This window comes from Alosa sapidissima, chromosome 3 (assembly GCF_018492685.1).
Source record: "Alosa sapidissima isolate fAloSap1 chromosome 3, fAloSap1.pri, whole genome shotgun sequence".
NCBI lineage: Eukaryota > Metazoa > Chordata > Actinopteri > Clupeiformes > Clupeidae > Alosa > Alosa sapidissima.
This window is the reverse complement of record NC_055959.1, coordinates 571,344-589,350: the sequence shown is the minus strand read 5'-3', so window position 1 is coordinate 589,350 and position 18,007 is coordinate 571,344. Positions and strand designations below refer to the sequence as shown.

General features: G+C 40.9%; 1 protein-coding gene across 1 annotated transcript in view; it reads right to left on the bottom strand.

Moving 5' to 3' along the window:
• The window catches only part of usp31 (ubiquitin specific peptidase 31), a 233,316-nt gene that overhangs the window by 146,009 nt on the left and 69,300 nt on the right, over positions 1 to 18,007 (bottom strand). Inside the window, exon 4 of the mRNA XM_042086217.1 lies at positions 10,331 to 10,423. Coding sequence (XP_041942151.1) covers positions 10,331 to 10,423 — 93 coding nt within the window. The remainder of the gene's footprint in view (positions 1 to 10,330; positions 10,424 to 18,007) is intronic.

Below are 18,007 nucleotides of genomic sequence, written 5' to 3'. Positions count from 1 at the left end.
AATTGAAATTTCGTTTCTTACTTTCCCATGCAGACATAGACATGCTTTAAATACAGACATAGACATACTATGGACATAGCCATAGACAATAAACATTAAATTAAAGTGCAAGACTGAAATATAGAACATGTATGTATCAAAATAGAAATATAGGACATATATATATAAAAAAAATAGAGGTAGTTGTGTTGTATATTTCTATAGTCTTAACAGTTACATGAAGTTTAAACTTGTGCTTGTGTGACCTGTATATTTACATTGATATGCAGTATGCAGTAATTCAAGTATATCAGGCTTGATGTGAAGCAGCAACACGTTTGGCTGCGCAGTCACAGTGCAGTTCCACATGGCGGTGTTGGGGGGGGGGTTTGGTAGACAGGATCCTAGTTTCCTAGGTTCCTGGTTGGCTGGTGGGTGGGGGGGGCTGTCAGTGATGGGAGAGTGGGTAGAGTGTTCAGCATCCTGATTGCTTGGTGGATGAAGCTACTTGCCAGTCTGGTGGTGCGGGAGCGGAGGCTCCTGTACCGCTTTCCAGAGGGCAGGAGGCTGAACAGTTCGTGTGCAGGGTGGGTTGTATCCTTGACAATCATTAGTGCTTTGCGGGTGAGGCGGGTGGTGTAAATGTCCTGCAGGGAGGGGAGTGGTGCTCCAATGATCCTCTTAGCTGTGTTAACAGTGCGCTGGAGGGTCTTCCTGTTCTGATCTGTGCAGCTTCCGCCCCACACTGTGATGCTGCTGGAGACGATGCTCTCGATGATCCCTCTGTAGAATGTAGTCATGACAGGAGGCGTGGCACTTGCCTTCTTCAATTTGCGCAAGAAGTAGAGGCGCTGCTGGGCTTTCTTCGCCAGTGATGCTGTGTTGGTGGTCCAGGAGAGGTCGTCGCTGATGTGCACCCCCAGAAATTTTGTGCTGCTCACTCTCTCCACAGCATCTCCGTCGATGGACAGTGGTGGCAGTTGTTTGTGGCCTCTCTGAAAGTTGACAACAATCTCCTTGGTCTTGCTGACATTTAGCAGGAGGTTGTTGTCTTTGCACCATTTAGCCAGCAGGTCTACTTCTTCTCTGTAGTGAGCCTCATCGCCCTTAGTGATGAGGCCCACCAGTGTTGTGTCGTCCGCAAACTTCACCAGATGGTTGGAGCTGTGAGTGGTTGTACAGTCATGTGTTAGCAGTGTGAAGAGCAGGGGGCTGAGCACACACCCTTGAGGGGCCCCCGTGCTCAGGGTCAGAGTGCTTGAGGTGTTGTCCCCGACACGTACTGCTTGTGGTCTCTGCAACAGGAAATCCAGCAGCCAGTTGCAGAGGGAGGTACTGAATCCTAGCTTGTCCAGTTTGCTGATGAGTTGTTGTGGTATTATGGTATTGAATGCTGAACTGAAGTCTATGAACAGCATTCTCACATATGAGTCTTTATTGTCTAAGTGGGTGAGGGCTGGATGGAGGGCAGAGCAGATTGCATCCTCCGTGGATCGTTTGGCTCGGTATGCAAACTGGAAGGGGTCCAGGGTGGGGGGTAGGGTGGCTTTGATGTGTGACATGACTAGCCGTTCGAAGCACTTCATGATTATGGGCGTGAGTGCTACAGGACGGTAGTCATTGAAGCATGATGGTGATGATTTCTTTGGCACGGGTATGATGGTGGCAGTTTTGAAAAGTGATGGGATGACTGCTTGCTCCAGAGAGGTGTTGAAAATGTCTGTAAAAACATCCTTCAGCTCTTCTGCACAGTCCTTCAACACTCGTCCTGGTATGTTGTCTGGGCCTGCTGCTTTGCGTGGGTTAATGGTGGCTAGTGTCCTCTTCACGCTGGCAGAGGACAGGTACAGGGGTTGGTCGTGGGGGGGAGGTGGGGTTTTCTGTGGGTGAGTGTCATTTTGTGCTTCAAAACGGGCGAAAAAACTGTTCAGGTCATTTAGCAGAGAGGTGTTGTTCTCACAGCTCCGTGGCGCAGGCTTGTAGTCAGTGATGGCCTGTATGCCCTGCCATAGGCTCTGTGCATCTCTGCTGTCTTTGAAGTGTGTTGTTATTTTGTCTGTGTAATCCTTTTTTGCCTTCCTGATGCCCTGGGACAGGTTAGCCCTCGCTGTTCTTAGGCCAGCTACATCTCCAGCTCTGAAGGCTTTGTCTCTGGCCCTCAGCAGTCTGTGGACGTCTCCTGTCAGCCATGGCTTCTGGTTGGCCCGAGTGGTGATGTGTTTTATTTCTGTAACATCTCATCGTCTTCTGGATGAGAGGGGTCTTCATCTTCGGAAGACACATCCAGAGTGGTTCCATTGTCTGGCATGTACTGTGGGTCCTTGGAGTCAGACATTTCAGAATCTGAGCTAGTACCAAGATCCTGCTCCTGCCCCTGGTCCCCCTCCTGCTCCTCCTCCTCCTGCTCCTGCCTGCGTGCACGCTCACTTTCCATTTCTGCACTTATCATATCTGCAACCATTTTAGACGTAAATCTGGGTTGACTACGTCGAGCCATGATAAAACCCTAAATAAAGAGGATGAAAAACAAAAGAATATTTCAATGTATACCAAGCAATAAAATATTGTAATGTACAATGTTAAATATTGTATGCTGAAATAGCTTATTGGACTTCAAAAAAAGGCCATTCGAAAAAGGGGAGACTATAGGGGAGTGGTCAATGACATGCTGACAGAAATGTCCACCAGAGCTAGGCTATTGAATTGAATGTAAGGTCAATTGCACACCAATGTAGATTTTATCAAGTTTCTGAACAGAATTTGCATGACATAAACCTTTTGTATGCATGAAAACAGTTTTAGATCTCACTGAAACGAATATGAAACATTGATATGTTTTTGTACAGTGTATTTCATTGTACCATTCTAACATTAGTTTAGCTACTAACAGTCAGCTAGTTAGCTAGCTAATAGTAGACTATTGGACATATGTAGACATATTTAGGTCAAGTCAAGGTCTTACAAGTTAACTTAATGTTTAAGCCTGCAATATTACAGAGGTATCTACCACACAATATTATAATGTTTTTTTTATAAGTAACAACATTAGAAAATAATACTTACACGCATCAGATGACCAAAAGCACTTTAAATATGTGGTAGGTCAACAGTTGTCTCCAGTAAATGTGTTCCTGACTGCAAATATTACAGTTCCTATGAAATTCCATTGAAAATACATATGGGTCACTTTTGACCCATGTGTGCAAATTGGTGGAGAATTACAAATACTATGTTTGTTCATCAAGTACAAATGTAAGAAGAATCATTAACAATTAATAATGCTCAAAAATAAGATAATGAATCAGTAATTGTGTTATTTTATGTTTAAATATATTAAAGATATAAGAAAGAAACACATGCACATGAGTCATGCATGAAAGAAGAAAGAAGAAAGAAGAAACACATGCACATGAGTCATGCATGAAATAACATAAGAAATGAATGCGGGTCATTTTTGACCCATGTTGCGCGTTAGAAGGGGTTTCCATAGCTTGCGCATTAAAGGGTTAAATAAATAACGCAGTCCCTAATTAATTATAGCCTGTAGGCCTACACCAGCAATTGTTGAACATTTACCTGTACAGGACATTGACAGTAGCCCAGCCTAACAAGCAGATGTTGCAAAAGACATCAAAAGACGCAATTAATCAGAAATAAATAATGTAATCTGCATCGCTTTATTTAACAAACTGCAAGCAACAAGAGGGTTGAGTTCGCAAGAGCAGAGCCTATCTGTTAAGGCACTCGATAGGCTATATGGTAACGAGCTGTGTGTGCCTGGAAAGACGATGCTTTCTAGAAGATGCTTTCTGCACAGCGAAGACGGCTCTGGTCATCCCATACCCTCCCCCCACTTCCTGTAGCCTACCACTGCGTTTTGGGAGATTAAGCTTTTTCACGTTAAGCCCCCACTTTGACTAACGTTTCGATGTGTCGATGTTTTTGACTAACGAACATCAAAACGTTAGTCAAAGTTTAATAATGTTCCGCACCTTTTACTAAAGAATAAAGGAAATTAAGAAGACATCTGAGCTGCACCGGCGTCTCTCCTTCTCTCTAACACTTTTTGGCTTTGGCTAAATATTTCTAAAATCATTTGAGTTTCACTAGTCACATGTTTTAACAAGGAACACTTGTTATTGAACTAATAACAGACGTGTGTCGAAAATTGACTTTATTTTCCATACGGAGAAATAACATATGCAGAGTCTAACCAAGGTCAATTTTGCCAAAAAAGCCCTCAAACCTGAAAACACATGAGGCAAAAGTGCAAAACATCACAAAACTACCTAAACTAACACGCGCATATTTTTGTATTGCAATCATTGTAGCCTACAGTTGTAACAGCGCGTAACAGTCCTTTTACTCCCCGGATGCGCTCATTATAAAGAACGTTTAACGTGTCCCACAAACAGCTATCAACTAATCACCAAACGTCTTATAAACAAGTATTGCCAGGAGCAACACCTTGCAAAAAATGATAACAATAGGCCTAGGCCTTTATATGGCTCTGCTCCTGCCTAGATTCGAACTCAGAACTGCCTGAAAGTTGCAGACCTGTTCTGGAAATACGCGCATTAACCCACTCGACCGTCAGACAACGCTATCTGCTTCAAGTAGGCCTATTGGGTAGGACTGTAGCCTACACTGGTTGCTGTGGCACAGTCTTGAGTGACTGAATTAGTTTTCCTTTGTCATTTGAATGCTGTCATTTTGTTAACATTACTGTTAGGGAGATGCTGTAGGCAAAGGCTATATTTAACCTCGTTAGTGTAGTAAAACAAATCAGAACTATTCACGAGGTTTCTGGGCAGCATATTTATGTTCTGTTAGCAAGCGAACTTCTCATGACTGCCGACAAAGTAGCCTACTGCCAGCTGACGAAGCTCTCATTTTAAAACATTACTGAGAGACAGGCACTGTACAATCAAGACATCTTGCCACTGAATCCAAAACTATGTACAAAGCTTATAGGCTACAGTGGACTAGCATGTTGCAGGGGCTGCTAAAAACAGAGAAACGCACTGAAAACTCAGCCAATCACAGCCCTTGCTGTCGAATGCTCCGTCCAGTTCGACCGTGGAACGCCACAGCGGACTATGCTGCCCCCAAGCGGCTGCAGTTGTACTTACATTTCACCCAGCTGCGTGAATCACCTTGATGGTGAATGAAGTGTCAATTCTTAACTGGGACCCACTGTACGTCTCCTGCGACAGTCCAAACAGTTAGCACTATAATCGATCAAAAGTGAATTACCGGTAGGCCTAAATCCCGAAGCACGCAAAAACTTCTGTTTTTAATATAGCCTACCGATACACTGCTCTAAATCACACGCAGTCTCACGATAGAACTTGTTATTGTTTATGAAGGTGTCTTATTTTATGAAGAGGCATCTGGCTGTTTTGTTTATGCTTTTTTTACTTTCATTAATGGTTAAGCTCATGAAAATTACATTTTGACTGCTAAAAAAACATTTTAACGCAATTTTTAACAAGGGACAGAAACACCAACGGAGAAAGCAGTGCCCGCATCTTCTGTCTGAACACCTGCAATAGGCTATCACTTCACTGCTTGACACTAGGCTACCCCACATCCACATGGAGAAATGTCAAACGTTAAAATCGAAAAAATGAAGAGAACCTCTCGGAAATTATTTATTATGCAAATGAGTTAGCAAAAGCATAGCTTTTGGTGAACGGAGATGCAGATCACCCTAATTCATTTGTTTGCGCAACAGCCCGTTCTCCAGCGAGAGTGAAATAAATGTTTTAAAAGCTGTGTCATCACCAGGCAATTTGCTACGATATTTGCTACTATAGGCAGTCTAATTTTGCGTGTCAATTCAAAGACCTGAATAGACTAGACGACACTCTATGCCGTTTTCATTCGTTCGTTGTTTTATAAACGTTGTTTGTTGCTTTTACACATATCAGTGGTTTAGTTTTACTAGCGCAGACGTACATACATTGAATGAGCGCTCACACCACTACCCATTAATTGCATGTCTCTTTATTTGATAACACTAAATTAAGAAATCCTGTTGTAGCCTGGAAATATTGTAAACAAAGTAGCAGTTGGCTAGCTTATCATAGTCTACTGATGGGACTGTTCTTTTTCCCCATGTGTGTTTAAGTTTCAAGGTAATACTTGTTTACCTCGGGACAGGCCCTTTTGGGAAACATTGGTATTAAGATGATCATGCAACTTGAATGCAAGAGTTTTAAACAAATATGTGCAGCATGCTAATGATGCTAAGCTGATTTAATAGTAATTTTAGCTAGTCGTCTTCTATGCGTCCTTGCTTTCACGATTGTGAATGTTTTATTAGGATTGTGTTGGCCGAGTCACACGTCTCCATTGAGCGGGAGAGCGAGAGAGAGCGGGGCAAGGAGAGGGGGTTTACTGTTTGGTAAAGTTGATAGTCTACAATGAAAGCAACGAGAGGTATGAAATTATGATTTATGATTATTTAAATTATGATTTATTTTTGGACAACGTAGGCTACCGGTAAGTAAAGCGTGAGATGTGTGTTGCTTCTGTGTGTTGCGGCTGCATAGGCTGCAAAGCCCTGCGTGAAACACTAGAGAGGGTGTGTTGCGGTTCTGCCTTTTCCACCGGTTTGTGGATATGAGTGTCGCAATTTCGGTTTCGAATCGCATATCATTACAGCCCTAGTATATCTTTTTAGGGTGGCATTCTTTAATGAAAGATATAGTTTCTTCATTTGTGATTTAAAATCTCAGTTTGTCAGAAATGTGCTAGAAAGCTAACTATCTTGCATACAATATAGCCTATATCATATGTAATATCAGATATAGCCCATGTTGCCCTTTTCCACCATTTTCCTGCATTGACCTACATGAACTAAATGTGCTGTCTGATTACTGTTTTGGACAAAATCGTGCAGTAAAGGGGCATCAAACGGACCCATCTGACTGGTCAGACTGGCTATTAGTCAAACCCCCGGCAAAAGAGGTCAATTCCTACAACTGTTGGAAAATGATTAACTGATACTTTAGTATATGATTCAGTGACCTCTAAATCAACACCAAACACCAAAAATAGTCTCCTAGGCCAGTGATTCCCAAAGTGTGGGCCGCGGACTGGTGGGCCGCCAAAGGTACTGCAGGTGGGCCGCGAGAGCCTAATAATTTCGGAAATAGAGAAAATAATGTATGACATGAAAACACAATTCACTATTCGACTATACGAGTCCTTTGAAGAAAAGGACTCGTAGGAAGTACTCCGATGACAACCTGTCATTAGGATTCACAAGTGTGGGACCTGAACACGATCCTCTGCCTGTCTGTGTACTGTGCTCAGAGGTGTTGTCAAATGAGGCTCTGAAACCATGTAAGTTGCGCCGTCATTTGGAAACCGAACATGGACAGTATTCTTCATACCCTCAAGTTTTTTTCCAAAACAAACTTAGAGTCCCAGAACCGTAAGAGAGCAATTGAATCTTCTTGTCTCACTGGTGTCCCCACTGGTGTCCTACCGAGTGGCAAAGCTAATTGCTAAGAAAGGAAAACCACACACAATCGGCGAGGAAATTATTCTTTCTACCTGCTGCCAAAGAGATGGTTGAAGTGATGATTGGGGAGAAAGCAGCTAAAACGCTTAATTTGATTTCTTTGTCTGATAATACAGTAAAGCGACGTATCGATGACATGGCGACAGATGTGTTGAAGCAGCTTGTAAGCAAAATACGAGCAAGTCGTTTTTATGCTCTCCAGATTGACGAGTCCACAGATATTGTTAGCTTTGCCCATTTACTCTGTTTTGTCATATATGATTTTGAAGAAGAGATCCATGAAGATGTTTTGTTTTGCAAACCTCTACCTGCACGTACTACAGCAGAAACCATTTTTGAAACGCTGAATGAATTTGTGGTTTCCAATGAAATAGACTGGACCAAGTGTGTGGCCGTAGCTTCGCAGGCCGCTGCTGTCCATTGCTGCCTTCACAGAGAGGCATTAGCGACAAAAATGATGCCTGCAGAGTTGAAGACCGTTTTAGATGAAGCCGTGAAAACGGTCAATTTCATAAAAAGTCGTCCACTACAGTCACGTCTGTTTTCTATATTATGTGCAGAGATGGGAAGCGAGCACCGACAGCTTCTTCTGCATACTGAAGTCCATTGGCTTTCGCGTGGTAAGGTGCTTACTCGACTTGAACTACGAGACGAACTCAGGATGTTTTTCGTTGACTCCCGGTTTGAGTTGTCCGACCGATTCTGTGACTTCGAGTGGCTCTGCAATTTGGCATATTTGGGCGACATATTCGGCTACTTAAACGGACTCAATCTATCTCTTCAAGGCAAAGCTGTGACCACATTTCATGTCCACAGTAAGATCGAGGGCACAATCAGAAAGCTCGAACTGTGGGACAGAAGAGTCAGTCAAAACAATTACGAGTCATTTTCTGTGTGAAATCAACAAAAAGGAACGGCAGATTCTGTGACAGATTCCATCAGACAGCATCTGCAATCGCTGAAGACGCAGCTCCGTGGATACTTCCCTGTGCTCAGCGAGCAACATAGCTGGATACAGAATCCATTTGTCTCACATGATGAGGGTGCCCTCGTAGGTCTGAGTTCAAGGGAGCAAGACAGCCTTGTGGAGTTATCTTGCGATACTGCTTTAAAACTTGTCTTCACACAGAAGGACATTTCTGGATGTACACACACTCGGAATACACTGATCTGTCAAACAAGGCATTTATGTTTCTGATGCCTTTTGCCACAACATATCTGTGTGAAACTGGGTTTTCAGTGCTTGTGGCATTAAAAACGAAGTATAGAAATAAACTGGATGTGGAGCCTGATCTCCGCTTAAAGCTGACATCCATTCAGCCAGACATCAAGAATTTGACAAGTGCTATGCATCAGTATGATTTGCAGTGCATTGAAGTTTTTTAAATGTTTCAAGTTATGCATAGTGTCCATTCATACCCGAAAACTACAATATGTGTGTATGTTGAACACCTCTAATAACAAGTTATGGACCTATGTTATGGAGTTATAAAGTTATGGACTTTAAGCATTTTCTGGTCTTTAGGCCTATGTCTGCCTATGTGTTTTCAGCTTGTGAGAGCTGTCTGTTACGTTTTACACCCTGATTTATGCGTATTTTAAATGTATGTTTAATGTACATTTGTCAGATGTGTGTATAGTGCACACCTCATATAACAATTTAGCCCTGTGGTGTTATGATTTTTGCCATGTTGTGAGAGCGGCTGTTTGAATGACATTAAATTAATAATTATCTCAGTCTCGAGTTGTGAATAAATATTTGGGTGGGCCGCAGAACATTTTCAGAATTGAAAGTGGGCCTCAGCAGTCTCAAGTTTGGGAACCTCTGTCCTAGGCTAAATAATGTTTCAGATATAGCCAAAATTAGCTTGGACGCCATCTTGAAAATGACCCCTTTACTATCTTTACCACGTCCATTACAGACACTAGCATCACGTTTACCACTGCCACCTACAGCTTTGTTGGACAAAGGGTCGAAATAAACATTGTATGCTTAGTGGACACTGTCCTGCAAATGCAAAGACGCACCTCCATTCAGACACACTGTGACTATAATAGATGATCGATGTCATTTCTAAAAGTCAGATATTCTCCTTCAGAATTAGAATAGGTGAATAACAGATCCAAGTCTTCATCTCAAGTGAACATTTTATTCACCATGTGGTGTATTTCTACTTCAATTTGCGCAAAACGATGGCCAGAATCATTTCCGTATCAATACAAACGAATGCACGTATTCTCCGGTTTTGTCACATTTGATTGTACTACCTCCTCTGCACTTGGAAAAGTGAGATCAAGCTTGAATCGAAGCTCTAGATGTCTGCCATCTGGTGGTAAAGAGTACAAATGAGATTTTACACTGTACTCGGGTCTATCGTCTGTTTTATTCAGTAATGACGCTTGTCGCAATAAGTACATCTAAAGGCATTATAATCAGTTGAAAAACCTTTTGTATCAAGTTTTTTGATATTGACCCGCCTAAAAGTTAATGTAACACATTTAACATATACCTATTTTTAAAATATACTACTTACTTCACATTACAACACATCAACTGTGATCCTTAATCTGTAGTTAAGTGGTTCTTAACCTGTAAGTTGAACTTTAAACTTACTGCACAGAGATAGTGAAATCGAACGAGACAGTGAATTGCATTATATCAATTTCACAATAGCTTACCATTTATGCATTGCTTATTTCCTAGATTACAAAAAAGAATATTCATTTTTCTCTAAGACAAAAAAATTAAACATCTCTATGCATTTACTTAACAAATTCAACTGAATTGAAGTCTCTCGTTGCTATGGGAGCACCTACCTTGTGTGTGGCAGAGGAATTGGCAATGAGATGCACATAAAAGGATCAAATGTGTTACTCTGCTTCTGGCAGTGAGGGCAGGTGAGTGAGGACCTGGCAAAGAGAAAAGGTTCATTACAAATGGATTGGGCAGAATCAAATGTAGAAAGCATCACCTCCCAAGGCAAACAAGTTTGAGAGACTGTAAAAAAGTGATGAGAGTGAATGAGCGGAAACCACAATATTGTTTGTAGAGAGCTATGAAAGCTTTGGTGAAAGAAATTGGTTACAAATTGATTCCAATAGTACATAGTGCAGTGGTACAGTGGTTCATGAGAGAGCAACATGTATGTTTCTACCATTGGTAGTACACCATCAGTTTTTTTAAAGATCACCTGTGTAGTACTAGAACCAGTCAGTGATAGCCTGGTTAACACCAACCACATAACAACATGTTACATTTATATAGCATTTTTCTCGACTCTCAAAGCGCTTCACAGGATGGGGGGGGACCTCACTAATCACCACCAATGTGTAGCAACCACCTAGGAGAGGCACGGCAGCCATTATGTGCCAGAACACTCACCACACACCAGCTTGAGGTGGAGAATGAGGGAGTGAATGAGCCAATTACAGTGGGGGATGATAAGGGGGGCCAGATTGAATGAGACAGGTTGGGAATTTAGCCAGGACACCGGGGAACCCCCTACTCTTTGGGATAAGTGGCATGGGATCTTTAATGACCACAATGAGTTTATTTTAATCAGTGTCGTTGTTTGTCATTAAAAACATTAAAAATACATTAAAAATACCCTCAAGGGCCGAATTACATTATTATTTTGACATAGGTCGCGGGCCGGAATTGGGCTGGGACTTGGAGACCCCTGCCCTATTGAGTTAAGTCCAGACTCCAAATTACGCAATAATAAACTATCTCTAGGTTTTGAACCAATCATTGCCTTTTCTCACGTTTGTTTATGGTCTTGGCAATGTTATTAAGATGTAATTACCCGCAGCCTATTGCACAAATATGTATTCATTTCACACTCATTTTACAGCCTATCACAACACCAATATATAGCCTTGGCATACAGTGGGTACTGGTTAAAAATGGACACTTCATTCACGACGTAATTCGTGAACGTGAACGTAATTCACACAGCTGCGTGAAATGTAAGTACAACTGCAGCTGCTTGGGGGCAGCATAAGTCCGCTGTGGTGTTCCGCGGTCGAACCGGACGGAGCGTTCGACAGCAAGGGCTGTGATTGGCTGTGATTGAGTTTTCATTGTGTTGTTTGTCTGTGTTTTTAGCTCTCCTGCAACATGCTAGTCCACTGTAGCCTATAAGCTTTGTACATAATGTCAAACATAGTTTTGGATTCAGTGGCAGGATGTCTTGATTGCACAGTGCCTCTGTCTCTCAGTAATGTTTTAAAATGAGAGCTTCGTCAGCTGGCAGTAGGCTACTTTGTCGGCAGTCATGAGAAGTTCACTTGCTAACAGAACATAAATATGCTGCCCAGAAACCTCGTGAATAGTTCTGAATTGTTTTTTACTACACTAACGAGGTTGAAATATAGCCTTTGCCTACAGCATCTCCTTAACAGTAATGTTAACAAAATGACAGCATTCATGAGACAGAGGAAAACTAATTCAGTCACTCAAGGCTGTGCCACAGCAACCAGTGTACAGTCCTACCCAATACTCAATTGCAGCTAGTGTTGTCTGACAGTCGAGTGGGTTAATGCACGCGTCTCCAGAGCAGGTCTGGTCTTTCAGGCAGTCCTGAGTTCGAATCCAGGAAGGAGTAATGATGCGACGTTTTTCTTTAGAAATCTTTTTATTGAATCGAAGTTGTAACCTACTACAGACAGTCGATGAGGTGTTCTGAAGTAGGCTTAGGCTGGGTGTAGGCAACTTTCTGCGGGGTAACGGGAACATTTGTAAGATAACTTGCATCTTTCCATTCCAACCATTATTAGGCCTAGGCCTATTTTTATCATTTTTTTGCAAGGTGTTGCTCCTGGCAAGACTTATTTATAAGACGTTTGGTGATTAATTGATAGCTGTTTTTGGGACACGTTAAACTTTCTTTATAGCCTAATAAGCGCATACGGGAAGTAAAACGACTTGTTGCCGTTTTGGGACATTAACTCATTGAGTGCCAAAAACGTAATATTACGTTTTTCCTTCCCATGCGTTGAGTGCCAAAAACGTAATATTACATTTTTAGCTTTTTTTTTTTTTAATTACGAACCAAGACACTCTAACACACCTTATATGTGATTTTGGGAACTCTGTGATGAATGGAAATGAAATATATGACGATCGAAAACTCATGAAAACGCACAATCTGGACATTTTATCTGGACATTTTACATCCGCTTTGGGTCGAATCAGTGACGCATGCACGTCAGCTCAAAACCAGGCCATTTTCGTGGGTCTATCACTAATGTAATGCCTTTATTTGTCCCCCAGTGGGGCAATTAGTTTTGCACCAGTACGAGCACACAAAATTACAAAAAATACATAAATACACATAATATAATAAATAACATGGTGCACATCATTGTCATAGGTGAGTAAACTACCTTTTCCTCCTAGCGTTTAGAAGGGAGACAGCAGAAGGAACAAAGGAGTGTTTGAATCTATTTGTTTTAGCAAATGGGAGTCTGAGCAATGAACCTGATGGTAGAAACTGAAACTGTTGATGTAGAGGATGAGAACAGTCAGACAAGATGGAGTTTGCTTTCTTAAATAGAGATCCTGTAAAGTTGCTTGTCCAAGCCCAATAATTTTGCTACTAACACTAACAACCTTGTTCAGCAGGTTCCTCTCCTTTACCCTCAAGGACTGAAACCAAAAAATAAAGGAGAACGTAATAACAGACTCAATAAAAGAATGATAAAACATAGTCATCAGGGTAGAGTCTACCTGGAATTTGGAGAGTTTTCGAAGACAAAAAAGACGCTGCTGGCTTTTCTTATAGATCGAGTCAGTATTTTTCTCAAATGTCAGCTTGTTGTCAAGAAAAGTGCCTAAGTACTTTGAAGACTACAGATTCGACTGTCTGGCCATCAATAACTATGATATCCGGAGAAGGCTGCACACTTCTAAAATCAATGCACATGTCCTTTGTCTTTAAAATATTTAAGGATAAAAAAGATTCCTGACACCATTTTAAAAAGTAATCAACCACAGGACCATGCGATGTTTCCGTGCTATTTAACCCTTAAGGCGAGACACGGCAGGTGAAAACATTGTTTTTTCATGCACTGGTCAATTTCGAGATTTTGGGCTAATTTGCTACCTTATCATGTATTCTTTCACACTACTACAACAACAAAGCCCGATTTACACATTTAGGTGTTTATTTCATTACATTTTGTCTACTCGCGCCTGCATATTTCTCCTAAATTCACCAAAAGTTAGTCTTCTAACGTTTCATGCTCTACCGCGACCGTGATACAAAACATAACATGTGTAGTACCGTTGGAAAGCTCTGTTTTTCCTGCATGATGTTGTGCTATCCAAATATGGACACTTCCTTTGTAACCATTTTCCAGTAGAAACATCTCAGCCTATGTAGCACCTATGTACACCAAACTTTCCAGATATACACTTAGCAGTATTCTGAAGATATTTACAGAGGGATTTGTTAATAAATCATTCCTGGCCTGATTTATGTGACATTTTAATAAAAAATATAAGGCAAAAATCGATTTTTTAAGGCTATGGACAGTATATTCTGATTTCCTAGGTAATGAAAGCAGATATCCTGAAATCCCTCTGTAATTTTATTTTTATCTTGTATGCAAACAAAATGAAAGAATAATTTTGTACCAGGCTTTATCATATGTTCAGATCTATCTACCGAAAATATATGCATAATTGCGCATATTTAATGAGATAATGCCTAATTTGCATAATTAAACATTCGAATTTCAAAAACTTGTAATACATTTTTTGTTCATACTTATGTAAGTAATCAACTGAGAAAGTTTCATGGTGATGTCTATTATTTACAAATTTTACCCTATTCACCTGTAGTGTCTCGCCTTAAAACCCTAAGCTGTTTTTAGGGCATTTTCACTACCTTTATTCAGAAGGATTTATTCTGGTCATGCCACACACACATATTATATATTGTTTTTTTCAGCAGAGTCTAGGCTATCCAGATCTGCCATCATGTCATGTATTAGTACTAGCATTGATTTTATTTAGATTTTTAAAGAATTAAAATATAAAAAGCGTATTATAAAAATTCTTATATTTTGACCTGTATCTCACCACAGCAAGCTCATAGCTCTACATGCATTTCATGTGTGTGTAGGGCAGACTGTCCTGAATCGGGCAATATAATTGCCATGTTGGAGGGATACTCTGGGGCTGAGCAATTTACAGAAATATGTGGTGTGTGATTTATGGAAATAAATGCCATTTTTTATTTAGTGATGAAAAATTACCTTTCTGCGCTCCATATCTATGACACGAACTGATTTGTCCTGACTTGACCCAAGTTTGCGTGTTAGCATGTGTGCCATGAACAAAGTAAAGGCAAAAAAGGAGTTTCTTTGTTCAACAAATTGGGATGCAATGTGAGCCTTGAATTGGATGCCATGCAGGAATTTGCTAGGATCTCAAAACCGGATTATGAACATGCTTTGCCGTAGAGAAACACACGATAGCGTTGGATTATAAACATGCTTTGCCACAAAAACAGACAAAAACGTGGGGTAAGTCCAGCTAAATGAAGTTATTATTTTGCTGTCACTTCGTCTGTTTTATAACCCAGATTTTGGTATCAAATGATAGCCCTGTTTCTCCTCTTTCATCTGATATGCTTGCCATATCTATGCCATCACGGGTTCGCGAGTAATTCAAACGAGAGTAATGTGTGCGCAGGTGAACGCAGAGAAGTATAGACTGTAAATATGATGCAATTTGATTTAATTTCATGATTTTTTTTAATTTTCATACTTGATCGTACAGACAAGTGTGTAGTCTCTTTGGAAAGCCCCACTTCTTCTCTGTCATGCAATAAAGGTTTTATCTCGTTGCGATGAACAGTCGCGGAGCAATGTGACAGAGAAGAAAGGGTGTGTTTTTTGACGCACTTTGCGAATGTAGGCTCCTATGTCTAATGCCGCAAACGTAGAAAAGGTCTGTTTGTGATAGCCTATTATAGCTAAGTGGACAGAATTTAGGCTATACGTATATGCCAACATATGCTCATATTTCCTTTAACTATCAGAAAGTTTAAACAGGCCTAGACTGTGTTCGCCTAGCTTTCCCAAGCAAACATTACATGTAGCCCTACGCTAACGTTACAAGTCTAGGCTACAATTAACGTTAAGACCATACACCTTGTAGCACATTGGTTTACTCTATTGCATTATTTACGTTTTAATAATTTGTCGTTGAATGTTGATGGAGGCTCATCTTTGGGAAATCAGCTCTCTGGATAAAATTGTCAACCGGAGCAAGAGTTCTCAGAGTTGACGACACCAGACGTAAATCCAATCAGCAGAAAGAACCGCATCACAACAGTAGGCTAAATCGCAACAAACTTTTTTCCCCCCATGTTAAATTCATTTCGGTAATCATGAATTGGTTTCTTTTATTTGATGTAGGCTAGGAGAGGAGGATGCATGTTTCACATTAGTGTCAATGTGTCAAAGCAGGCTTTGGATCAGAGGAATTGCTCAAGCTTAACATATGGCATAGGCTACAAGCGAATTCACGGCATACAAACAGCTTCGTGATTAAATATAACTAATATAATTTTTTATTGTCACCAGGCCTATAAGTAGGCTATTTATTGTGTAACCTACAAGTGAACGATGACACCATAGGCTACACTGTGGCGGAGCAAGACCCCATCAGTCGGATAGCTAAACAATGTAACCATGTTCAGAACATAGGCTAGCCATATGGGCTGCAGACTTGTCTTTGGGCTTGTAATCACCTGACACATCATGCCGCATATATGTCCTGAATAATGAGAGGCTAAGTGCGGATTTGATGCACTTAACTTACTCAAGACTTTCAGAAAACAATTTCGAGATGACGTTGGCCGTTGTGCTTTTACAGTGTGTTAAGTGAATCTCGTGATATTATGTTGCAGCGGCGCTGAAAATCCAGCGGCGGCGCTGCGCCGCTGTTAAATACACTGTAGGGGAAACACTGGAACTGCAGTGGGTCCATTAGGTGTTCAGTAGTTTTCAGCAGTTCGGCTTTGATCAATTTTTCGAATGACTTCATAACTAATGAAGTCAGGGCTATAGGCCTGAAGTCATTTAATGATTTGGGATGTTTAGTTTTGCCAACAGGGACTATAGTAGACATTTTCCACAGGTTAGGCACCTTCTGCTGAGACAAGGATAAATTAAAGATATAGTTAAAAATAGGGCCTAATTGATCAGCACAGTTGGAAAGTATTTGACTACTGATATTATCTGGACAAGCACTTGTTCTTCTTTTGCAGTGTTTGAAAGTTTTAACAACAGAATGTACATCAAAAGGAGGAGACGCTTGATGTTTAGATTCCAGTGCTATATTTTTCAGCATCATTATTTCGTTATTAAAGGAATGCACATCAAATATGGAGTAAAATTTGTTTGTGCCAGAACCACATCTGAGGTGAACCCATCTAGTGAGACCCTTTTCTTCACATTGTCAGTCAGACCGACCAAAGACCTAATACTGTCCCATGCTGAACCCATATTATTGTTGCTAAGCTTGTCTTCTAGTTTTCTTTTATAGGATCATTTACAGTGGGCATCGCTTTCAAATGACCACTTCATTCGCGCATTACGCGGCGTGAAGCTGCGTGAAGCTTTAGTACCACTTTCAGCCACTGTGCGTCGCTCTGCCACTGTACATCGCTCTGCCTGCCGTCCCTTACATAATTGTTGACGAGAGTAATCCCAGCCTACGAATTCAATAACAAAATAAATCAGGCATAATTAAACATTACCTCGATTTAGGCTACTTGGGTATGGCTTAAGGCTTGACTACACGAAAATCGAAATTTGCTGTCTACATTATTGTCAGTGTTGGGGTTAACGCAACTACGCAAATCAAAACAGTGGTGTGATAATTGAGCCAGTAGAGAAATAACTGTTCAGAATTAATCTGTAGCCTTGGGTAGGCTTCTGCAGAAAACAATGTTGTTGCCGATTTAATACTATCTGGCTACGTTTTTAACAGGCTACGCAATAGAGGCTTAGACAACTATGACCCACGTTTTGGTTTCGTAAATTAATTTGGCCTACTTCTTGACTGCAATGTAGTCAATTGACTGCTTGACATGTCATTTTTATTTTTCTGTACAATAAACAATTACATCTGCTTTATGCCGCAGAATTACATTCATATTTGGCTGACTGCAGACGCGCCACTTCCCTCCCCATATTCCAAGATTAAGATAGTATGAAGTGCTTTTTGTAAAAAAATAGTTAAAACGAATAGCTATTTGCAATTTGACAAAACACTGGTCCTCATTTTGCGAATGCGAGGACGATATGAGCCTGTTGCATTTAGTTAGATGTCCGAGTCACGCATAATGTTTGAAAACCACTGGCTCGTAATCACAATAATTTAACACACGACAGTTGGATAACCTACTTCATCATGTCCCCATGCCTACATTTTTGTGAGTAACATAGAGATCGTTAAAAACAATAAAGTATGGC